The sequence below is a fragment of the Hemiscyllium ocellatum genome, chromosome 3 (assembly GCF_020745735.1).
Source record: "Hemiscyllium ocellatum isolate sHemOce1 chromosome 3, sHemOce1.pat.X.cur, whole genome shotgun sequence".
Taxonomy (NCBI): domain Eukaryota; kingdom Metazoa; phylum Chordata; class Chondrichthyes; order Orectolobiformes; family Hemiscylliidae; genus Hemiscyllium; species Hemiscyllium ocellatum.
The window spans coordinates 141,951,795-141,978,097 of NC_083403.1; the positions used below are offsets into that span (position 1 = coordinate 141,951,795).

Consider the following 26,303-nt stretch of genomic DNA (forward strand, 5'->3'; position numbering starts at 1 on the left):
GCCAATGAGACAGTGTCATGGGAATATCACTGGTCTAATAATCCAGAGATCCAGGCTAATGCTCCAGGTTGGAAAAGCACTATTGCAGTTGGTAAAATTTGAATTCAAAAAATTCTAGCATAAAACTAGCAAAAAAATTCTAGCATAAAATTATAATCACCATATGTTGATTATTGTAAAAACCCATTTTTGTTTGAACAAATGGGCCATTAATTTCACTTAGTTCCTGAGGGAATTCTGCCATCCTATCTGGTCTCGCCTACATGTGACTCCAGACCCACAACAATGTGATTGGCTCCGAACTGCCCTCTGAAATGGACCAAACCAAACCATTCAGGTCAGGGGCAATTAGGGATGGGAAAGAAATGCAGATGTTCTCATTTCCATAAACAAATACAGGAATGCAAAGGAAATTGTCAATTTTGAAAGCTGAACCCAAATTGTGATTGATATGAATGTTCTAATTTGTCATTCCTGATAAAATGTTCCTGATAAAAATAAAGAAATTATTTTTACATTTAACAGTAACAGTTTTTTTTTAATGGCAGTTTCTCCAATGGTGGATGAATTCACTAAATTCATGGATCCATTAAAACTGATGTTTTAAGCAAACTATTATCTGTGCGAGAATGGTGAGGAGCTAATAGATGATTACCGAAGTCTTTTATGAAATGTGAAGCTATGCTGTGGAAAACATCTTAATAATTTCTTCAACTAATGGAGACTTTTTCCACATGATAAACGAAAGTAAAAATAATTAGCTTTATCCCAGTTGTTGCTTTGCCATTGGGCCACTGAGTAAGTTACAGGAATGTTGGTGTAGTGAGGTGCTATGGCATGTACACAGTTTGTCAAAGCTGCCCCAATGTCTTTTCAGAGTCTTCATTGAACTGTGAATGTGTACAACTCATTTATAACCTCCCCCTTTAGTTTTCAATTGTTTCAATTTTTAAAATAACCAGCAGCATAGGCTTATGCTTTAAACAAGATAATAGATTGGCCCTTTACATAACTTTTACTGAACGTTACTGAGTATAAGTATTGTCATTAGCTAAAACTTATACAAAAATATAAAGCAAGTGAAGACAAAATTTTCATATGGAGATGAAAACGAGAGCAGTCTCTAGTCACACTGCTGGCTTCATGTCTGCGGTAAAAGATTCAACTTGAATTCAGGTTCAGCAGTTTCAATTGCTTCTGTAGTGGCTTGGTTCCAGTTTACTTTTGCAGATGGACTCAGCAGATAGTGAGGAGTAAAGGTCCTTTTCCTTTTGCTTGGAATTCTTTTCAGCAGAACACCAAGGCTTTCTGGACACCTTTTCCCCATCTCCCTTGGTGTCAGAGAGAAAACTAACTCTTAAATATTGTTCACAAGGCAAGGAAGAAGTATTCCAAGATAAACGTTAGGTTTTACAGAAAGGTTTGAAAGTGGAGTGATGATTGTGGGAGAGGACTGACGGGATATATCCTAGGATTATGTGGGAAGCAAGAGAGGAATTTGCGGAGCCGTTGGCAATGATCTTTTCATCTTCACTGTCAATGGAGGTGGTACCAGGGGACTGGAGAGTAGCGAATGTTGTGCCCCTGTTCAAAAAGGGGAATAGGGATAACCCTGGAAATTACAGGCCAGTTAGTCTTACTTTGGTGGTAGGCAAAGTAATGGAAAGGGTACTGAGGGATAGGATTTATGAGTATCTGGAAAGACACTGCTTGATTAGGGACAGCCAGCATGGATTTGTAAGGGGTAGGTCTTGAGGAGGTGACCAAGCATGTGGATGAGGGTAGAGCAATGGAAGTAGTGTACATGGATTTTAGTAAGGCATTTGATAAGGTTCCCCATGGTAGGCTTATGCGGAAAGTCAGGAGACATGGGATAGTGGGAAATTTGGCCAGTTGGATAGAGAACTGGCTAACCGGTCAAAGTCAGAGAGTGGTGGTAAATGGTAAATATTTAGCCTGGAGCCCAGTTACAAGTGGAGTTCCGCAGGGATCAGTTCTGAGTCCTCTGCTGTTTGTAAATTTTATTAATGACTTGGAAGAGGGAGTCAAAGGGTGGGTCAGTAAATTTGCAGACGATACGAAGATTGGTGGAGTTGTGGATAATGAGGAGGACTATTGTAGGCTGCAAAGGGACTTAGATATGATACAGAGCTGGGCTGAGGTGTGGCAGATGGAGTTCAACCCTGTCAAGTGTGAGGTTGTCCATTTTGGAAGGACAAATAAGAATGCGGAATACAGGGTTAATGGTAGGGTTCTTAGTAAGGTGGAGGAGCAGAGGGATCTTGGGGTCTATGTTCATAGCTCTTTGAAAGTTGCCACTCATGTGTATAGAGCTTGTAAGAAGGTCTAAGGTATATTAACGTTAATTAGCAGAGGGATTGAATTCAAGAGTCGTGAAGTGATGTTGCAGCTGTACAGGACATTGGTAAGGCCACATTTGGAGTACTGTGTGCAGTTCTGGTCATCTCACTTTAGGAAAGATGTGGAAGCTTTGGAGAGGGTGCAGAGGAGATTTACCAGGATGTTGCCTGGAATGGAGAATAGGTCGTACGAGGATAGGTTGAGAGTGCTCGGCCTTTTCTCATTGGAACGGCAAAGGATGAGGGGTGACTTTGTAGAGGTTTATAAGATGATCAGGGGAATAGATAGAATAGATAGTCAGAGATTTTTTTCCCCGGGTACAACAGGGTGTTACAAGGGGACATAAATTTAAGATGAAGGGTGGAAGGTATAGGGGGGATGTCAGGGGTAGGTTCTTTACCCAGAGAGTGGTGGGGGCATGGAATGCACTGCCTGTGGGAGTGGCAGAGTCAGAATCATTGCTGACCTTTAAGCGGCAATTGGATAGGTACATGGATAGGTTCTTAAGCTAGGACAAATGTTCGGCACAACATCGTGGGCCAAAGGGCCTGTTCTGTGCTCTATTGTTCTATGTTCTATGTTCTATGACTGTGTTCAACACCAAAATAACAAACAGGAAACATCCGGTCATGTGGCAGTGCTATTGAGGCTATGTCAATTCCCCAGGAGTTAATAGTTATAATGATGGACATGTCAGTGAGGAATAGATGGTATGGGCTGCATGGACCATGCCTGGTCACTGTGAGCCCCGCTAAAAGCACATAAGCCTGTGCAGCTATCTTTGAGATGGCACCTGAACAAAGCTGTCTACCCATGATCTTTACATTCAGGGGACTTGGGTGTCTCTGGCTGGGTCAGCATTTATTACCCATCCCTAGTTGCCCCTTGAGAAGGTGATAGTGAGCTGCCATCTTGAACTGTTATAATCTATTTGGTGGGAGTTCCAAGACTTTGACCAAGTGACACTGAAGGAAGTAAATTGCTGCAAGCATTTTTAACAATGCAAGGAATATCAGGTCGTGGAGGTGGAGAGAATAGGAATGCAAGTAGCTGAAGAATAAAGACAGAATATTTCTTAAGTGAGATATGGTGAGTGTTGATGGGATTTAAACAATATGAAGAAGCTGTGCTGTGAGATGATCATTTCCACAAACCCTTTTCAGGCTGATGGAAGGATTCAAGAGCAAAACTTCTGACCACCACTTTGTCCTCACCAGTCCTGGTGGTGGACATTGAAACCCCCCACCCAGAGTATATTTTGCATGATTGCCACTCTCAGTGCTTCTTCCAAGTGCTGTTCAATATGGATCATCCAAGAAAGGATGGACTATGGTAATCAGGAGGTTTCCTTGCCAATGTTTGACTTCATGGGGTCCAGAGTCAATGTTGAGGATTCCCAGAGCAACTCCCTCCCCACTGTATATTATGCCACCACCACCTCTGCTGGGTCTGTCCTGCCAGTGAGACAGGATATATCCAGGAAAGGTGATGGGTGTCTGGGACATTATCTATAAGGTATGGTTCTGTGAGTATGACAATGTCAGGCTGTTGCCTGACTAGTCTGTGGGACAGCCCCCTTCCCCACAATATGAGTAAAGAGGACTTTGCGGGGTCGACAGAGTTGTGCTTACTGCTGTCATTTCAATTACCTTGGTCGGCGCTAGGTGGCTGGTCCGGTTTCATTTCTTTTTTGAGACTTTCTGGCAATTGTTACAACTGAGCAGCTATTCAGAGAACAGGCTCGGGTCAATCACATTGCTGTGACTCTGGGGTCATATATAGGCCACCCTTCATTAAATAACATTTTATAAATTTGAGAAGATTCAGCAAAATTGACATGAACATAAGGGGAGGTGATGGACTAGTGGTATCAGCATGCGGCTCTTAATCCAGAGATCCAGGACCTGGGTTCAAATCCTGCCATGGCAGAAGGTGGAACTTGAATTTGATGAAAATCTCAAATTAAGAATCTCATGATGACCATGGGCCCAGTGTCATTAAGAACTACCTGGATCATTATGTCCTTTAGGGAAGGAAACTGCTGCCTGCTCTATATGTGACTCCAGCCCCGCAGTAAGCTGGTTGACTGTTAATTGCCTTCCGGGCAACTGGGGATGGGCCGTGAATGCGGGGCTAGCCAGTGACACCCATCCTAAGGCAGGAATAAAAAGCAATAAATAATTCACAAAAGACCAGAGGGAATTGAGGATGTTTAGTTTGATGATTAACTGAAATGCACTGCCTGAAAGAGTGGAAAATGGTGATTTATTAATAAATTTCAAACTGGAATTGGAAATATTTCCAAACAATTTGCAGAGCTTTAAAAGCAGAGAGTGGGTAGAGGATGCTAAGTTGGATGGTCATCTCCATTATTGTATAATGTCATAATTCAATGAAGTGGTCTTTTATTATGACACAAATTGGTGCTATAACAGTATTGAGACATTGCGCATCTTCAGGTTGGCTTATTGAAATAACGGAGCTGGTCAATCGTAAAATGAAACTCATTAATAAGCACTTTGTGGTGTCACTAGTAACTTATAAGCTTTACTCAGTGTTATTTTTGCCAAGACAAAATGTGCATATTAAAGACTAGCTAGTAAATATACCAACTTTAAACAAAATTTTTTTAAAAAGGTGTGTTTGGAATGAATACCTTGTTGGCTGTGATCAGAGGGCATGGGTTGCATTTGGAGAGTGGTATTTGCATAGAGGAGTCAGAAAACTGGACAAAACAAGGAAATTTAATTGATACATGTGGTTGAAATGATAAAATTCCTTGGGTTGCCTAGATTACTGGATATAATGAGTGATATTCATTGCCATATCGCTTATGTTGAGGCACTGTAACTGGACTGTTATCGACACAAGTGAAAAAGCTTGTATTACAGAAATGAGATTCCCTTTTATATTCACATCATTCTATTCATTATTATCAATAGTATTTATTAATGTTGAAGGAAAATGTGTCCAAACTTTATCAAAAACATAATCAACAGCAACAGTTGAAATTTTTAACTTGCCATTGGCCAAAACGAAGAGGGAGCAGGAAGAGTAAGCTTCCATCTGGCCCTTCTCCTACCCCCGGGTTTCTACTGGGGAGGAGGAATTAAATCTAATCTTTGTATTTCCATTACATCCTTTGTGATTGATTTTTCTCATGGCCTTTAATCAGAATGTGATTGCAAAACAAGCATTGCCCTCAACACTCAGGTAAATGTGCTGATGTACATATCCCTCAAACAACAAGCCATTTCCTTACTGCATAGCAAGCAAGAAAGATAACAACAATTTCAATGTTTATTATGAAACATTCACTACTAATGAGGAGAAAATTTCATTTCTACCAGTTACAGGGAAGCGTGTTAACTCTAAATTGCAATATCCGGTTTACCAAGCATTTTATGTATAGCACATCACATTAACAATGCTGCCAGTGTTAAACAAGTTGTAAGAACAATTCAGAACCAAATAGGTGGCTATTGTTAACAAACTTAATGTTTGAGCGTGACTTTGTCCTTTAGCTGAATAGATGGCCCCTTTGTCTCCCTCATTTTCTAGTTGAGATCCTCTCTGTACCTGAGTCATAGCAGTCAAAAATACCGAAAGAACAGTGGATGCAGGACATCAAAAACACAAACAGAAATTGCTAGAAAAGCTCAGGTCAGGTCAGCATGTCAGTTACTGCCAGACCTGCTGAATTTTTCCAACAATTCGTGGTGTTACCAACTGGGTATGTGCAGCTAATCTTTCCCTGTGCTATCAACTCCCTCTGCCCTCAAAGCCAACACTTACTAGGATCTATTTCCAACAAAGATCAGTCAAAACAGGGGAGACTGTCAATGGAGATCTTTTGTTGCACCAACCGATCAGATTCGTCTTGGATGTACAACCTTACAATTTGGAATCCCTCACCTTTGCTGGGTTCAGGAAATGTGATTTTAGGAAAGCATTAACCAGTTGTTTTATTTAGTTCGAATACTTACAGGTCATTTTTCCATCAGCACATTTTTCTGCCTCTTCCTTGAAAATAAAAAGACTGGTTCATGAATTAAATTAATTGTGAAACTTTGATAAATAGAGGGGAAGGAGATATCTTAATTTAATTTTATGGACCTATTTTTTAAAGTAAAATGTACAATATTATTCTTTTCTGGGTGGGCTAGATTGAAATTCTTTGGCATAACATCCTCTGCTTCTTGTCATTTCTTTACTTATTTCCCCAGCAATTATTTCTTGGATGAAAGCCAGATTTCATTATCTCCATTTCATATTGCTGCAACTAAAATCTCCTGAATACAAAATTAAACATTATTACAGTTTCCACACACAAGTTCGGTAGATTATCTTCTTCATGACCCAGCATCAGAATTCTCAGTTTATTTCTTAATGACAAATAATAGTGAAAGAGATAAAACTAGATCTTCCGATGGCCAGCCAGTCATTATTCCAGAGTAGACGGCCCTCTGTGCAATGCCTCTTGTTACAGACTACAAAGGAATTCCCTTGGAAATTGTATGTTCCTTCACCTGGAATCCTCCATAAGAGTTCATTTAAATCAGAGAATTCAGAGGCTTCCGCTGCATTAAGTATTGGTCAGGGAACATAAGACCATTAAAAACCTAACGAGAAAGTGAGGACTGCAGATGCTGGAGATCAGAACTTAAAAATGTGTTGCTGGAAATGCTCAGCAGGTCAGGCAGCATCAAAGGAGCAGGAGAATCGATGTTTCGGGCATGAGCCCTTCTTCAGGAATGAGGAGGGTGTGCTCAGCAGGCTAAGATAAAAGGTAGGGAGGAGGGACTTGGGGGAGGGGCGTTGGGAATACGATAGGTGGAAGGAGGTTAAGGTGAGGGTGATAGGCCAGAGAGGGGCTGGGGGCGGAGAGGTCAGGAAGAAGATTGCAGGTCAAGAAGGTGGTGCTGTGTCCGAGAGTTGGGACTGAAATAAGGTGGGGGGGAGGGGAAATGAGAAAGCTGGAGAAATCTGCATTCATCCCTTGTGGTTGGAGGGTTCCTAAGCGAAAGATGAGGCGCTCTTCCTCCAGGCATCGTGGTGTCATGGTCTGGCGATGGAGGAGGCCAAGGACCTGCATGTCCTTGGTGGAGTGGGAGGGGGAGTTAAAGTGTTCAGCCAGGGGGCAGTTGGGTTGGTTGGTGCGGGTGTCCCAGAGGTGTTCTCTGAAACGTTCCACAAATAAGCGGCCTCTTTCCCCAATGTAGAGGAGGCCACAACGGGTGCAGCGCTTACAGTAAATGGTGTGTGTGGAGGTGCAGGTGAATTTGTGATGGATATGGAAGGATCCCTTGGGGCCTTGGAGGGAAGTAAGGGGGGAGGTGTGGGCGCAAGTTTTGCATTTCTTGCGGTTACAGGGGAAGGTGGCGGGAGTGGAGGTTGGGTTGGTGGGGGGTGTGGATCTGACGAGGGAGTCACGGAGGGATTGGTCTTTCAAGGGCGGATGAGCGCCTTGAACCCCGCCTCTCCAACCACCACCAGGACAGAAACCCACTGGTCCTCACCTACCGCCCCACCAACCTCCAGATACATCATATCATCCTTCGTCATTTCCGCCACCTCCAAACGGACCCCACCACCAGGGATATATTTCCCTCCCCTCCCTTATCAGCATTCTGGAAAGACCACTCCCTCCAGAAACAGACCCTTTGGTCCAACTATTCCATGCCGACCATGTTCCCAAACTAAATTTGCCCACTTACCTGCAAATGGCCTGTATCTCTCCAATCTTTGCCTATTCATATACTTATCCAAATGTCTTTTAAACATTGTACTGCGCCTGCACCCCATCATTTCCTCTGGCAGTTCATTCCAGACAAGAACCACTCTCTGTGTAAAAAGGTTGCCGTCATGTCCTTTTTAGATCTTTCTGTTCTCACCCTTAAAATCTGCCCCCTAGTTTTGAACTCCCTGTCTGAGGGGAAAGACTTTTGTTTTAGAAAGATTTTCTAAACATCTATAAGTCACCCCTCAACATCCTACATTCCAGTGAGAAAAGTCCCAGCCTATCCAGCTTATTTTTAAATCTCGAACCCTCCATTCCCAGCAACATCCTTGTATATATTTTCTGATCCCTCTCCAATTTAATAATTTCCTTCCTATAAGTGGAGGATCAGAACTGCACACAGTACTCCAGAAGTGATCTCACCAATGTCCTGTACAACCTCAACATGATGTAATCAAAGGTCTGAGCAATGAAGGCAAGCGTGCTAAATGCCTTCTTAACCATCCTGTCTACATGTGACCCAAATTTCAAAGAATTATGTAACCCTAGGTCTCTCTGTCTACAGCACGACCCAGGGTCCACCATTACTTGTATAAGTGTTTAGATCAGTGTGGTGCTGGAAAAGCACAGCAGGTCAGGCAGTATCCGAGGAGCTGGGAAATCAACGCTTTGGGCAAAAGCCCTTCATTCTGATGACTCTGGTTTCCAGCATCTGCAGTCCTCACTTTTGCCAATCACTTGTATAAGTCCTGTCCTTGTTTGTTTTACCAAAATGCAATACATTGCATTTATCCAAATTAAACGCCATGTGCCACTCCTCGGCCCATTGACCCATTTGATCTCTTTGTAATCTTTGATAACGTTCTTTTGATGTCATCCACAAGCTTACTAGCCGCATCTTTTATATTCTCATCCAAATTGTTTATATAAATAACAAAAAACGTAGACCCAATCCCAATCCCTGTGGAACACCGAAACGATTTAAGAGACAATTCCATGATGCATTGATGGGACCTTCAAGGTCTTCATGGAAAAATAAACCAAAATAACTAAATGGCTTCCCCATCTGTATTTCAGTGATAAACTTAGCCATTTTTTATTCGTAGAGAAATAAAATTTAATGAGTTGTTGAACACATATCAGTTATTTTTCAAAGCAATTTGCTTGACCACAAATTACAAAATAATATGTATATACTTGGCGTAAAAGCAATACTTGTGTACAGCAGAATTGTTCAAAATATTTGTAAAGAGGTGAAGCAGCAAATGCAGAAGACCAGACAAAGCCTGGTTACTAAATCCTGAATGGTCAACGCTGAGCCTGTCCAAACTGAATACAAACTAAGGAATACAATTGGAAGACAAAATTACAAAATATCACCAATAATAAGGTCAGTGAATTGATAGATTTACAGCATAAATAAACAACACTTAACCAAAAGTTCAAATTTCACCTCTTTCTTGATACCCAAGGGGCTGAGTGGGTGGGTTGGGAGGTGGGAAGATATACAGCCGAAGTGGTGGGATTGTATCCAGAAACCCGACATTGAAGCATTGGTGTTATCTTCATTGGGCTGTGTTGGAAAAGCTGTGCATGTGCTAACCAGGAGCTTCCTCACTACAATTTAGTTGGGAGGTTGGGGTGGGGGGTAGGGGGTAGGCTTAAAGCAGGTTAGATGGAAGAACTTGAATTATTGATTTATTATTTGAACCAAAATTAAGTAATTACTATAACGTGGTGAAGTGAAATAATTTCACATCACAACTTGACATTTTGAAAAAATTGGTTTGATCGGACAAAATTGAGGTAATTTAGAATTAAGTTATATCCTAAATCAACAGTCATTTGACCCAAGAAAAATGGACAAATGTTATGGACCAGGCCAGACTCTCTCAAAACATTTGAAGAAAATAGCCCAGACCCTAACTTTGCTCGTTGTTTTAAGCAGATGTGGAGTAGATATTCCAGGAGTGATGCAGCTGGTCAAACCAGGTAGATTTAAACAAAACAGAATTTATTTACAAGGTTACCGAATGAAAGACAAACAAAAGAGAACCGTGAAAAGCTTTGTCTTGCGAGCAATAAGGCAGGTCACAGAGTTAAATAGTATAGGTAGTAAATCATGGGTAAACTGCGGCAAACAGAAACCCAGGTGCAGGTGATTGCTAAGAGATTGTGAGTCTATTCAGTATTCGAACTGTAGGGTAGAAACTATTTCAAAACCGGCTGGTGCATGTGTTCAGGCTTCTGTACCTTCTCCCCAGTGGTAGAGGTTGTAGAAGAACATTGCCAGGGTGGGATGCTGCCGGCGTTTCCTTGACAACGGGCCTGGTAGGTGGATTCTATAGATGGGAAGTTGGCCTTTGTGATTGTTCGGGCTGAGTTCACCACTCTCTGTAACCATCTCTGATCTTGAATGGTACAGCTGCCATACCAGGTAGTGATACATCCAGACAGAATGCTCTCAGTGATGCATCTATAAAAGTAGGCAAGGGTATTCATCGTCATGTCAAATTTCCTCAGCTGCCTGAGGAGCAAGAGACATTGTTGGGCCTTTGTAACCAGTGCATCCACATGAAGAGTCCGAGAAAGCTTGTTGTGGATGACCACTCCCAGGAGCTTGACACTTTCCACACGTTCCACCTCTGTGCTGTTAATGTGTACAAAGTTAAAAATCACACAACACCAGGTTATAGTCCAACAGGTTTAATTGGAAGCACACTAGCTTTCGGATGGACGCTCCTTCATCAGGTGGTTGTGATGAAGGAGCATCGCTCCGAAAGCTAGTGTGCTTCCAATTAAACCTGTTGGACTATAACCTGGTGTGGTGTGATTTTTAACTTTGTACACCCCAGTCCAACACCGGCATCTCCAAATAATGTGTACAGGGGCATGAGTAATATCCTGCTGAAAGTCAATAATGAGTCCCTTGGTTTTGCCAGCATTGAGAGCGAGATTGTTCTCAGTGCACCATTTTTCCAGCTCTTCCACCTCCCGTCTGTAGTTTGTTTCATCACCATCTGAGATTATGGTGGTGTCATCAGCGAACTTGCAAAATAGCATTAGTCTGGTATTTGGCGACACAGTCATGGGTATACAGTGAGTACAGTAGGGGGCTGAGTATGCACCCCAGGGGGCTCCAGTGTTGAGTGTTAGTGTCAGTGTTCCCAATCTTCATTGGTTGTAGCCTGTGGGTCAGGAAACTGAGGATCCAGTTGCAGAGAGTGGGGCTTAGTCCGAGATCACTAAGTTTACTAATCAGTCTCGAGGGCTTAATAGTGTTGAAAGCTGAACTATAGTCAATGAGTAAGATTCTTACGTAGCTGTTCTTGGTGTCAAGATGTTCTCGGGAGGAGTGAAGGGCAAGTGATATGGCATCTGATGTGGATCTGTTGGTCTGATAGACAAATTGGAGTGGGTCAAGAGTAGTGGGGAGGCTGGAGTTGATTAATGCCATGACCAGCCTTTTAAAGCACTTCGTGACCACCAAGGTTAGGACCACTGGGCAGTAATCATTAAGACATGCTGCTTGGCACAGGGATAATGTTGGCCCTCTTGAAACAGGCAGGGACAGTGGCCTACTCCAGGGAAAGGTTGAAGATGTCCGAGAAGACCTCTGCCAGTTGATATGCACATGTGCTGAGTGCACGGCCTGGTACTCCATCTGATCCCATCGCTTTCCTTGGATTCACACGAAAGAAAGCTGATCTGACCTCTGATGCAGTGACTGTTGGGATAGGTTCGTCAGGACTTGTCCGAGTAGGTGAAAGCAAATTATTGCGGATGCTGGAATCTGAAACCAAAAGAGAAAATGCTGGAAAATCTCAACAGGTCTGGCAGCATCTGTAAGGAGAGAAAAGAGCTGATGTTTCGACTCTAACTGACCCTTTGTCAAAGCTGTCAAAGCATAGAAGGTATTGAGATGATCTGGGAGGGATGTGTCATTGTCTGCTATCTTACACTGCCTCTTTTTTCTGCATTACCGAGAAATATAAATTAAAACAGAGACTGTGGAATGATTGAGACAATAGGACATAGAAAGATTTCATATAATTTTTCAATGATGTGGCTGAATCCAAGCCAGACATGTATCCCCCCCCTTGTCAACAGGGTAAACTGATTGATCTAACATCAATCAATACAACTAACTAAACTTAAAAGGGATGAATGTTCTTTTTAACTTTAAGGTTTGTTTGATCAAATGTCGAAGATCAAAATAAAATTGAAAGGTTTGAGACTTCCTGACTTAAACTAGAATTTGCAGTGAAGGTTGTTGGTATACTGGAGAGAGTGTATCGAAAAAACTTAAGAGCGTGTTGATTCTCCCTCATGTTTTTAATCTAAAACAATTCTTAAGTGAATTGAATAAATATTCTTTTTGCCATGTCTGATTTTGAAAAATTGGAAAAGAGCACAGATCCTGAAGAGAGAGATTCTGCATTAAAAGGGAACAGGATTATTGAAATTAAAAATCACACAACACCAGGTTACAGTCCAACAGGTTTAATTGGAGGCACAATAGCTTTTGGAGCAACGCTCCTTCATCAGGTGGTTGTGGAATATAAGATCGTAAGAGACAGAATTTATAGGAAAAATTTTCAGTGTGATGTAACTGAAATTATACATTGAAAAAGACCTGGATTGTTTGTTAAGTCTCTCGCTTTGAGAATGACCATGTTGGTTTCAGTTCTTTCTTATGTAAATCCCAGAACCTTTTTAGAAATAGAAGATATTGATTTTACCTTGCAGTAGCAGAGTGTGCTGGAAGTGAGTCAAAAGCCAAGACTGAAAGAAAGCATTAGGGAAAAAGAAACAACAATGAAATCTATAAAATATGCCAGGACGGAACAGTATAGGCAGAATCAGGCAGAAAGACAAGAAATCGATGAGTTATAGCATGTAATTATGAGAGAAATAGAAGTATTCCTCCATTTAAAAAAGCACTTTAAAAACATTTATGGGGAATGGTGTGGCTGGACTAGTTTTCCAGAGCCCCAGGCAGATGTTCTGGGGACATTGGTTCAAAACCCTACAGACTCCAGCATCATGATCCCTGATTCTCCACATCCAAATGGGAAAATGGTGGGATACAGTCAAGGCAGGGATTGCCTTGGGAATCTTCAACATTGACTCTGGTGTCTTATGGCATCAAGTCAAATTAGACAAGGAAATCTTTTACTTATTACCACCTACAGCACTACCCCCAATCAACTGAGGAATCAGTGGTCCTCCACTTGAATACAACTTGGAGGAAGCAAGTGGGAAGCTTTCAGGATGTACCCCGAGGGGAGACATCAATGTCCATCACCAAGAGTAACCTAAAGGACATATCTGCAAGACAGATGGTGATGGAGCAAATATCAGGGAAAAGTCAACTTGACCCCCTCCTCACCAGTCTACCTGTTGCAAATGCATCTGTCCATGACAGTGACAGCAGGAATGACAACTGCACAGTCATTGTGGGGTGAAGTCCATCTTCACATCGATGATACCCTTCATCTCATTGTGTGGTAATACCACTATTAAATCGGACAGAAATCAAACAGAAACCAAATGAACTGAGGATGCTCTAAATCAGAAACAAAAACATAAGCTGCTGGAAAAGCTCAGCAGGTCTGACAGAATCCATGAAGGGAAATCAGAGTTAATGTTTTAGGTCCGGTGACCCTTCCACACTGGACTCGAAACATTAACTCTGATTTCTCTCCACAGATGCTGCCAGACCTGCTGAGCTTTTCCAACAATTACTTTTCCAAGAGATCAAACAACTCACAACCAGGCTTCCATGAGGTTCCATGGACAAACAGCAATAACAGACTTATGCTCAAACAAAACCTAGAACCTCGTGGTTATCCTCCACTCAACCATTACTATAAGCCAGAGGAGAAACTCTGCTTCAATGGTGAGTGCAGGAGGGCATGCAGGAGCAATGCCAGGCAGCATCTGAAATTGAGGTATCAATTTGATAAAGCTATAACAGAACTAACTGCATGAAAATCAATACAAGCATCACACAGTTAACATGATTTAGTGACTGAAAATTCAGTGGATCAGATCTGCAATTCTACCACATCCAGTCATGAATGGTGGTGGACAATTAACCAGCCAACAGCAGGGGGAGGCTCCGCAAATGCTGCAGCTGGACAAAACTCTGGTGCAGCCACACTTGGAGTATTGTGTACAGTTCAGGTCACTGCATTAGAGGAAGGATGTGGAAGCTTTGGAAAGGGTTCAGAGGAGATTTACCAGGACATTGCCTGGTATGGAAGGAAGGTCTTATGTGGAAAGGCTGATGGGCTTGAGGCTGTTTTCTTTAGAGTGAAGAAGGTTGAGAGATGACTTAATTGAGACAATAAAATAATCAGAGGGTTAGATAGAGTGGACAGTGAGAGCCTTTTTCCTCGGATGATGACGGCTAGCATGAGGGGATATAGCTTTAAATTGAGAGGTGATAGATATAGGACAGATGTCTGAGGTAATTTCTTTACTTAGAGTATAGTAGGGGTATGGAACACCCTGCCTGTAACAGTAGTAGACTCGCCAACTTTAAGGGCATTTAAATGAGCATTGGTTAGGCATATGGATGATTGGGAATAATGTAGGATAGATTGTCTTTGGATTGGTTTTGCAGGTCAGTGCAACATCAAGGGCCGAAGGGCCTGTACTGCTCTGGAATGTTCTATGTTCTATGTTCAAATAGCCCCATCCTCAATGATGAGGGAGCCAAGCACATCAGTGCAAAAGATAAAGTTGAATCATTTTCAATAATCTTCAGCTGGAAGTGCCGAGCGAATAATCTATCTCGGGTTCTCCTACTGGCCCCCAGCATCACAAATATCTGTCTTCAACTAATTCAATTCACTCTACATGATTTTACAAAATGGCTGGAGAGACAGAATACTGCAAAGGTTATGGGCTTGAAAATTTCTAGTAATAGTATTGAAGACCTGATATCCACAATTAGTCATTCCCCGAGCCAAACTGCTCCAGGGCAGTTACATCACGAGCATCCACGCAGCTGTGGGCAAGAGAGCCACTCCGCTCCTGATTGTATCATAGATCTGGTGTAAACATGGACAAAAGAGCTGAATGCCTGAGGTGAGATGAAATTGGCTACCCTTGACAATAAGGCAGCATTTAATCCTGTATGGCATCAAGGACCCCTAGAAAAACTGGAGTCAATGGGAATTGGGGGGAAAAGTTTCTGCTGATTGGAGACAGACCTCGCACAAAGGTGTTTGATTGTGAGAAGTCAATCAGCTTAGCCACAGGCTCAGGATAGTGTCCAAAAATCCGCCATCTTCAGCTGCTCCATGAACATTGTATGGTTCTAGCTGATGGTCATACATAATAAGTCATATCTCAGAATGAAATCTGCCCTAATAGATTTTGTTTTAGTTTAGCGCATTCACTGAAACGTAGACACAGGATGCTGCAGAGTTTCCTGAACAGAAGTGTGTCACATTATAGACGAAAACCAAAACCCAGCTCAGGTAATCTAAATGTGGAGCACCCTAGAAAAATATCTTAAAACACACAGCAAATCAAAGTTTCAATCTATTCTCTAATTCATATCCAGATGATATTACTCCCTATCTCAAATCTTTAAGAGCTGATTCTCCCCAATTCTTTCCTGTGAACTGTAAAGTCTTCTTATATATTACTCACAAAGCTGCAACCTTCCACTTGCTGAGCTCCTTAATTACCTGCCAGACTTCCAACCAAGCACTGCGAGCCTGGAAGTTGCACAAACTAAACTTTTCTACTGGAAGAATTATGTTTTCTTTGCACTCTCTGTACTGTTTTGTAGTACAGAAATTATTAATTGCTTCTGACCCCAGTAGGATCTTCTCAAAGTACCCAAAATCTCTTAATATCAAAGATAAAATTATTCCTTGATTATCATGAATCAAAATAAAATCCCTGTTGTAGACCTACACAGTATCAACAAGCTTCAATTAACACTCGAGGGTGTCTGCCCTCTGACACAGACTGGATGAGCAAAAGCTGTAGATCAAAAGCTATATCTGACAATAACAACCTATGTTTTGTTATATAAAGATCAAGTAAAGGGATATGGGAATATTTACCTGTGACAGTGACAGTTAGTGGGTGGCACGGTGGCACAGTGGTTAGCACTGCTGCCTCACAGTGCCAGAGACCCGGGTTCAATTCCTGCCTCAGGCGACTGACTGTGTGGAGTTTGCACGTTCCCCCCGTGTCTGCGTGGGTTTCCTCCGGGTGCTCCGGTTTCCTCCCACAATCCAAAGATGTGCGGGTCAGGTGAATTGGCCATGCTAAATTGCCCGTAGTGTTAGGTAAGGGGTAAATGTAGGGGTATGGGTGGGTTGCGCTTCGGCGGGTCGGTGTGGACTTGTTGGGCCGAAGGGCCTGTTTCTACTCTGTAAGTAATCTAATCTAGTCTCCAAGAATGTGAAAATGTGGCTAAACACCTGAGTTAATACAAGAATAGAAGGGAAAGGGCCTTGACAGAGGAGTCATCCAAGAATGAGAAAAAGATTCAGAGAGCTCACTCATTCCATTGAGAAACATTGTAATGAAAGAAGCAAATCAATGGTCAAAAATTGAATGAAAACTCTCAGAGGTATATCTCATTCATGGTGCAAGTGTAAAAAATGGTGATAAGAGATAGCAAAAGAGATCATCAAGAAGACCATCTGTTTAGAGAGATTCGACTTGTTCACAGAATCATGTCGGTGATGTTTGATTGTTTATAACTCTTCGAGGAGCTTACAGACATAGTGCGTGATGTGCAAAACCAGATGTTATTTACCTGGATTTCAGGAAAACATCAGGTAGTGAGCTACATCATGGACAGACTCACCAGGTGTATGTCGAAAAGCAAATACCTGAAATCGTTGAATTATCCTGATGAAGGGCTTATGCCCGAAATGTCAATTCTCCTGCTCTTCAGATGCTGCCTGACCTGCTGTGCTTTTCCAGTGCCACACTCTCCATTCTAATCTCCAGCATCTGCAGTCCTCACTTTCACCACATTCCTGTCCACAGAATGAATGGTCAATGCTAGGATGGGTTACAACATGGTAACAATGGGTAGGAATGTGCTTACGTGGGAGTGAGAGAGAGTACAGAGTCCCACCAGAGTCAGTACAGTTCTCTTTACTGTTTTTATAAATGACTAAGAAGGTGAAATACTATCCTTGAAGTGAAAGTTTCTGAGATGACGCTACCTGGGGAATTCTGGCTCATGACAATGTCCAGCATGCACTCACCCAACAAGAATCTGGACAAGTTTAGTCAATGGATAGAAGGTGGCCAATGATGTTCAAGCAAATAAATAGAAAGTCAAGAGGCTAGGGGTAGAGATTACAGGCTAAATAATGACGTAATACAGATAGCAGAGCAGAAAACAGACTCAGTCCGTTTGTTGGATAGGTTACCCGGATGCACAATGAGTTTCTTGTTTACTACTGATGAGAAAAACAAAATGTTGGGATTGCCAAATGTGTGATATTGAAGGCTGGAGACGTGATGGTGAATTTCCATCCAGTCCTGGTTAGAACATTGGAAATAACCTGGATTCTGGATCAGTGGTGCTGGAAGAGCACAGCAGTTCAGGCAGCATCCAACGAGCAGCAAAATTGACATTTCAGGTCTGAAATAACCTATCCAGGGAAGCTGTGTAAGTTCTGGAAGGAATCCAGGAGAAAGATATCAAAAGGTGAGGGATGATTAGTCACCCTCCCTGAAACTATCATGTCTGAAGAAATTGATTGTTGGAAGAAATGGATGAGTAAATTTAAGATTTTCACAAGTGCGGAGATTTTGGATCAAGGGGACTATATTGTTGACCCAAGTTTGGTGGAACAAAAGATACCCATTTAAGGTAAAGGGTGTCAGACTTTAGTACAAAGTTTTGACAATTTCTTTTCATAAGCAATGATAAAGCTGAGTACCAGTTGATTGATCAAGTCTATATGAGTTTTAAATAATATCTGGATTAAATCATTTTACAAAAGTGGATACAGATGAATACTTCCACAATCACAACATGGAAGCCATTAGGAGACTGTAAAGTTTAAGCTAAAATGAGCAATAGTTTTCTCATGCTTTGAACTTTATTTTGTTTCTGTGTGATACATCGGTGAGCATTGCAGCAGTTTTGGCTTGGTCAAATGGTTTCCACATACTGGTGTGAGTCTATGCATGATTTAATTTTGTAGTGAACTGACCGTTTACACTTTCTCTGGAAACTGCTGCTGCACGGTGCATGTAGAAGTGAATGGGTTTCTTTTACTAAAATAATATGATGATTGTGTCTAATATAAAATGGATTTTAAAACTGTCATCATTTCATGGATTTCAGATTCAGATACAGGTACAGGGGAGATGATGGTCTAATGGTGTTACCACTAGACTGTTAATCCAGAGACCCAGCTGACATTTTGGGGACCCGGGTTAAAACCCTGCCTTGGCAGATGGTGGAATTTGAGTTCAATGAAAGAGAATCTGGAATTAAGAGTCTATTGATGACCGTGAATCAATTGTTAGGAAAAACCCATCCTTTGGGGAAGGAAACCATTGTCCTTACCTGGTCTGGCCTACATGTGACTCCAGACCCACAGCAATGTGGTGGACTTTTAACTGTCCTCTGGGCAATTAGGGATGGGCAATAAATGCTGCCGGGTCAGCAACACCCTCATCCCATGATTGGATAAAAAAGTTGCTGGAGTTGATGTTCTATTATTGTGTTACTTTCAGATTAATTGGGACTTTCGCAATGGTATTACAGAAGGTAGTGGAGGAAGGACAGCTTGAAATATCAGACACTTTAATCGATGACAACAACAGCTCAATCAGGGTAAGACTTTTGAACCTTTTTCTGTTTTGTTTGTGTCTTTCTCCTTCACATCCTCCCACCTATTTTTCATCAGAATCAACTAACAGGTGTAAAACTCCACAGTCTGAAGGAAGATGGAGCCTCTTTGAGATCTGAGTTGGGAGGATACATTGACAACCAAATCAGAACTTTCTATTCTTGTCCCCATTCCTCCCCTCCCACTCTTTCTCCTGATGCAATTTCAGATCATCACAGAGTACAGTCTGCTCAACAATGTTTGAATATTACAGTACGGAAGGTGTATTCCAGTTAATTTTAAACATTATTTTATAAATTTCGCAATTCCTCTCACTTCACAGATATAGCTTCCTAAATTCTACACTTCCATTTATGGCGGCTATCTTCAAATCAGCCCTTTCTAGTTTGCAGGGACCATCTGGATGAGCTGCCCACCATTAGATTTATCAACGCCCATTTCACTGCAGCCACTGTTTAAACTTGCTGCTCCACTCCCAGCTCAGAAATTACATCCACCAGCTCGCTTTTACTGATTCGGTGCACAACCAAAATATTTCACTTGCAACACAAAGTTGCAAGACTCAGGCGACTGACTGTGTGGAGTTTGCACATTCTCCCCATGTCTGCGTGGGTTTCCTCCGGGTGCTCCGGTTTCCTCCCACAGTCCAAAGATGTGCGGGTCAGGTGAATTGGCCATGCTAAATTGCCCGTAGTGTTAGGTAAGGGGTAAATGTAGGGGTATGGGTGGGTTGCGCTTCGGCGGGTCAGCGTGGACTTGTTGGGCCGAAGGGCCTGTTTCCACACTGTAAGTCTAATCTAATCAAACAAAGTGTAACCCTGAAATAATGTGAAGGGTTTACAGTTAAACAGAAATAGTTAAAAACGAAAGTAGTTGTCAAAGCATCATAGAAAGTTTTCAAAAACGAATTGGATTCATATTTAAAATGATGGGACACATAGATGACAAATTCTAATTTCAGTACATGAATGCAATATCAATATAACTCTGGAAGGACCTGAACTCAGGAGAATTATTTTCCCAACGCGTTGTGACTATTTCAAGCAACTTCCAGTGAGATATTTTATTCCCAAAGGCTATTAGAAATGGTCAGTTGCTGGCCTTAGCAGCAATGCTCACACCCCCATGAAAGAATACAAATTGTGATGACTTCAATAAACTGCTGGCACTGCCACAGGGAGCCTCATGCTGGAGGTTAGAAGGGCACTTGTGTTCAGTAGATTTGTTCCCATGCTGGTTGTGTTCAGTAGATTCGTTCCCATGCTGGTTGTGTTCAGTAGATTCGTTCCCATGCTGGTTATGTTCAGTAGATTTGTTCCCATGCTGGTTGGGCCCACAGTTGGATTGCTGTCTGTGTTGCTTTGAATGATTCTGATGTTCTGTGGCCATGAGCTCATGCATTATGGATGCTAATGCAGGAGATTCCCTACGGAGTCTTAGAGTTTCACCAGATATGCCCTCCGGACATATGGCCAAATACAAACTCAAATTTAATCTCGATGGCAGGATGTTTTGAATGGTAGAGTTTCCCACCCACTACCTGATGCACGCCCCCTGGTACTGACTGACAAGTGGCCATTTCACATTCAGCAGGCCTTTAATTCAGGTTGATAAAATGTGGCGCTGGAAGAAACACAGCAGGTCAGGCAGCATCTGAGGAGCAAGAGAGTCAATGTTTCAGGCAGGACCCTTCATCAGGACTCTCCTGCTCCTCAGATGCTGCCTGACCTGCTGTGCTTTTTCCAGCACCACACCTTATCGACTCTGACTTCTCCAGCATCTGCAGTCCTCACTATCTCAGGGTAAGACCTCTGCTACCATCCCACCATAGATAGCCACCAGCTGGGTGGCAGCTCTGTAGTTTCCACCTCGATAATGTGTGATCCCTGAACAAAAGGAGAGTCTAGGGACTGGGAGCAACTCAAGGAGGTAAGAGGTTGGGAGTCAGGCCTCTGAATTGGCCACTTGAAAGCATCAATAAGTCTAACAGCAGGCAGACTGCCCGAAGCCTCCCTCTGCCCTTGTCACTGTAGTTACAACAGGACAGGATGGAGATGGGCAGATAGGTGCTGTAAGGCAACGTTTTACATTTTATCATCTCACCTTTCAAACCACCAACAGAGGATTCAAAATTCATTCATAAAGGGAGTCTATACTCCATACAACTATATTTTAAAATGATATGTAACTATGAAAGTTTCCAACCTTTCATTAAATATTTACAATTGCATGAAAATACTTCACTATTATTAATTATTTAAGACTACGTTATCCTTTTCTACTTTCATATTCACTGTCAATATGTTAGGGAGGAGAATGTTGCTTTCACCTATTCGTTGCTTGATGTTTCTTCAGTTCATTAGTTCCTGTTAGTGTCTACTGGTAAACTGGATAAGTACCCGAAGGGGGAAAATTTGGGAAGGGTCTAGAGGGTGGGATGAGCTAACTTGCCCTGGTAGAGAACTAATGCAGACACAACAGGATGGATGGATGGTTTCCTCCTGCACTGTAACCATTCTCTGATTCAATGATGTCTATCCCTAAGTCTGGGCAATGGACATAATAACAATAACCTTAGGGTAACATTATTGGTAATTTTACTTCCGTGCAACTTAAGCTTCATGACTCCTTCGATCATAAAGCGTGCTGTTGCTCTGTGAAATTAGTCTCTTATCCTGTTGCCACTGGCCATCCATGACAATAGCCGCTGGGCAAAAACAATATATATGTTCCTTAATGAATCTTAAAAACTGTTTGGTTTCTGATCATGATGTTTCCCCTGGCAATCTGGAATAATTCTACCTCATGAAGATCAGGGCAGATATGGTTTAATAGGCAACAGCAGCACATTGTGTACTGTGGAGATAAACTCAAATTGTTGCATAACTCGTTTTGTAAAAGAGGAGGGCACAGAGTAGCACTCACCACTATCACTTTCTCACCAGCAACGAGGGTCAGGCAATAAATACTGACCAAGTCAGTGATGGCCATGAGTCATGAGAGAATTTTTAAAAAAATAAGGCAATTTATTGTTGGAGAAGGTCTGGCTGCACAGCTCCTGGTGACTATGTGTGACCTGCAACCCAGTAGTTGCTCTTAATTCTTCAGAAAATCCTGATGCATCGATGTTCCCAATGGAAACTCATTGTTCTTCCTCCAGGACTGAGCAAGGGCAGATATTCTGATCCCTGGAGGCAACACACCAGTGATGAAGAGGAGAAGTCTTTGCAAGATGGGCATTGGCAGAAGATTGGTCAGGAGGAAAGGATGAGGGGTGGTTGACAGTAACTTTTTACTTCAATCTGCATTTTGGAGATGGCTTCCAGCAGTCCCTATGTTAAGAACAAGAAAAATGATTATACCTGCAGTCAGTGATGATCCATTTTGAGAAAGGGGCTTCGAACAATCATAAAGTCTCAAACTTGCATAGGAAATGGACTTAATAATGTTTAAAATGCATGTTCTAACAACATTGGGCTTAATTTTGACCCCATCATTTTCCTTGATTAATTATATTTGTAATTCTCATTAAAAAATCAAATATCCCAATTTTGCGAAAAGTGACGTTAGGATTGATACAGTGTAGGAGATAAAAATGGGTAGTCAGTGTTTTACAATACATTGGTTCCCTGTTCAGATGCTACTTGTCAAGACACGACATTTTCTGTTTACTGTTATTGTTTACATCTTGAATTTAAACCTTACATTGTCTCACACAGACAGCATTGTTGAAATCTCTGTGCAAATGTTCAGGTAGCAGTGAAAGTATTTAATTATTTGTCACATCGTTGCAGTTATGTCATTCAATTTTTTTCCTGGGAAATTAAGGACAGCATCATATAGAGATATCTCATGTTAATTTGCTATCATGCTTGGCTCTGCATTTGTATGCCACATCAAATTTAATCCTCTGAGAACACATACAGCACACAATGAAGCGAAGACTACAGCAAGTATGTTGCCATAGCAACACCAATGCTGTAGGATAAAGTTGCCAGAGTATAAAGTGTTGCTCGTGCAAAACTAAATTAGAGCTTTAGGATGCTACTGGGTGTCAGTTTGTAATGTCTCACTTACCAGCTCTCATTGAGCTGCACAGTGTGGTTGCTATTACTATAGTCATGTACCTACATGTGACTTATATTTCAAACATGTTTGTCATGTACGAAAACATGCAATCCCTATCACGCTTGACAGGGTCGTATATCCGATGTTTATGCCTCACTTACACCCAATTAACTCAAATAACTGCTCTGTGCAAAGGTGACCACACTCATTCATTCAAATATGGGCAGGTAGAGACAACTAATAACAATAAACCGTCGATGCACACAAAACTAAATTGTCAAGGGATAGAAGCCAGTTTCCCTGCTCCCAACATGACAAGGTACAGCACCAACATTCCGAGCATATTAATGTCAGTGAATGAAGAACCCGGAGAAAGTGAGGACTGCAGATGCTGGAGATCAGAGCTGAAAAATGTGTTGCTGGAAAAGCACAGCAGGTCAGGCAGCATCCAAGGAGCAGGAGAATCGATGTTTCGGGCATGAGCCCTTCTTCAGGAATGAGGAGGGTGTGCCAAGCAGGCTAAGATAAAAGGTAGGGAGGAGGGACTTGGGGGAGGGGCGTTGGGGATGCGATAGGTGGAAGGAGGTTAAGGTGAGGGTGATAGGCCGGAGTGGGGTGGGGGTGGAGAGGTCGGGAAGAAGATTGCAGGTCAAGAAGGCAGTGCTGAGTCTGAGGGTTGGGACTGAGAAAAGGTGGGGGGGAGGGGAAATGAGGAAGCTGGAGAAATCTCCATTCATCCCTTGTGGTTGGAGCGTTCCTAGGCGGAAGATGAGGCGCTCTTCCTCCAGGCGTGTGGTCAGGGTCTGGAGATGGAGGAGGCCAAGGACCTGCATGTCCTTGGCGGAGTGGGAGGGGGAGTTAAAATGTTCAGCCACGGGGTGGTTGGGTTGGTTAGTGCGGGTGTCCCAGAGGTGTTCTCTGAAACGTTCCACAAGTAGGTGGTCTGTCTCCCCAGTGTAGAGGAGGCCACATCGGGTGCAACAGATACAGTAAATGATGTGTGTAGAGATGCAGGTGAATTTGTGATGGATATGGAAGGATCCCTTGGGGCCCAGGAGGGTAGTGAGGAGGTAGGTGTGTACACAAGTTTTGCATTTCCTGCAGTTGCAGGGGAAGGTACCGCGAGTGGAGGTTGGGTTGGTGCGGAGTGTGGACCTGAAGAGGGAGTCGCAGAGGGAGTGGTCTTTCTGGAACCCAGATAGGGGTGAAGAGGGAAATATATCCTTGGTGGTGGGGTCTGTTTGGAGGTGGCAGAAATGACGAAGGATGATACGATGTATCTGCAGGTTGGTGGGGTGGTAGGTGAGGACCAGTGGGGTTCTGTCCTGGTGGCGATTGGAGGGGTAGGGTTCAAGGGTGGAGGAGGGGGAAGTGGAGGAGATGAGGTGGAGAGCATCATCAACCACGTCTGAGGGGAAACTGCGGTCTTTGAAGAAGGAGGCTATCTGGGTTGTTTGCTATTGGAATTGGTCCTCCTGGGAGCAGATGCGGTGGAGGTGAAGGAATTGGGAATACGGGATGGCATTTTTACAGGGGGCAGGGTGGGAGGAGGTGTAATCAAGGTAGCTGTGGGAGTCGGTCGGTTTATAGTAAATGTCCGTATTGAGTCGATCGTCCGTGATAGAAATGGAGAGGTCTAGGAAGGGGAGGGAGGAGTCTGAGATGGTCCAGGTAAATTTGAGGTTGGGATGGAAGGTGTTAGTAAAGTGGATGAACTGTTCAACCTCTTCGTGTGAGCACGAGGTAGCGCCGATACAGTCATCGATGTAGCGGAGGAAAAGGTGGCACTACCCCCCACATTTTCCACACCCCCCCCTCCAATCGCCACCAGGACAGAACCCCACTCGTCCTCATCTACCACCCCACCAACCTCCAGATACATCGTATCGTCCTTTGTCATTTCCGCCACCTCCAAACAGACCCCACCACCAAGCATATATTTCCCTCCCCTCCCCTATCAGCGTTCCAGAAAGACCACTCCCTCCGCGACTCCCTCGTCAGGTTCACACCCCCCACCAACCCAACCTCCACTCCCAGCACCTTCCCCTGCAACCGCAAGAAATGCAAAACTTGCGCCCACACCTCCCCCCTTACTTTCCTTCAAGGCACCAAGGGATCCTTCCATATCTGTCACAAATTCACCTGCATCTCCACACACATCATTTACTCCATCTGCTGCACCCGATGTGGCCTCCTCTACATTGGGGAGGCAGGCAGCGTACTTGCGGAACGTTTCAGAGAACATCTCTGGGACACCCGGACCAACCAACCCAACCGCCCCGTGGCTCAACACTTTAACTCCCCTTCCCACTCCGCCAAGGACATGCAGGTCCTTGGCCTCCTCCATCGCCAGACCATGACAACACGATGTCTGGAGGAAGAGCGCCTCATCTTCCGCCTAGGAACCCTCCAACCACAAGGGATGAACTCAGATTTCTCCAGCTTTCTCATTTCCCCTCCCCCCCACCTTTTCTCAGTCCCAACCTTCAGACTCAGCACCGCCCTCTTGGCCTGCAATCTTCTTCCCGACCTCTCCGTCCCCACCCCCTCTCTGGCCTGTCACCCTCCTTCCACCTATCGCATTCCCAACGCCCCTCCCCCAAGTCCCTCCTCCCTACATTTTATCTTAGCCTGCTTGGCACACTCTCCTCATTCCTGAAGAAGGGCTCATGCCCGAAACGTCGATTCTCCTGCTCCTTGGATGCTGCCTGCTTATGAAGAACCATGAGCCAGGAACATACCAGGAGAATAAAAGTGAATATTTGTTGCAAAGCCATCTTTTTATGGCCCCACCTCAATTAATATCAAATTTTGCATGACATTGCAGTACAGTGGCTCAGTGGTTAGCACTGCTGCCTCACAGCACCAGGGACCTGGGTTCAATTCCAGCCTCAGGCGACTCTCTGTGTGGAGTTTGCACATTCTCGCTGTGTCTGCGTGGATTTCCTCCCACAGTCCAAAGATGTGTAAGGTAGAGTGGATTGACTATGCTAAATTGTCCATAGTGATCAGGGATGTGTAGGTTATGTGGATTAGTCTGGGGTAAATGTAGAGCAATAGGGTAGGGGAATGGATCTGAATGGGTTACTCTTCCGAGGGTCGGTGGGTGAAAAGGCCTGTTTCTGCACTGGAAGGAATCTATGATTCTATGGAGATTTCCATCTGTTGCCATTGCCTCTGCAGCCGCTGCTTTGGCCAGGAGTCCACACCCTTTCACCCATCTTCAGAATGTTCATTCCATCTTGATTTCTCCATCTCAAACATGCTCGAGATCT

At 43.2% G+C, this 26,303-nt stretch overlaps 1 protein-coding gene across 5 annotated transcripts in view; it reads left to right on the plus strand.

The window, feature by feature from the left end:
* The window catches only part of otofa (otoferlin a), a 446,338-nt gene that overhangs the window by 170,875 nt on the left and 249,160 nt on the right, over window positions 1-26,303 (plus strand). For all 5 annotated transcript variants that reach the window (XM_060853972.1, XM_060853981.1, XM_060854001.1 and 2 more), the window contains exon 4: window positions 18,845-18,944. In XM_060853972.1, the coding sequence (XP_060709955.1) occupies window positions 18,845-18,944 (100 nt within the window). The remainder of the gene's footprint in view (window positions 1-18,844; window positions 18,945-26,303) is intronic.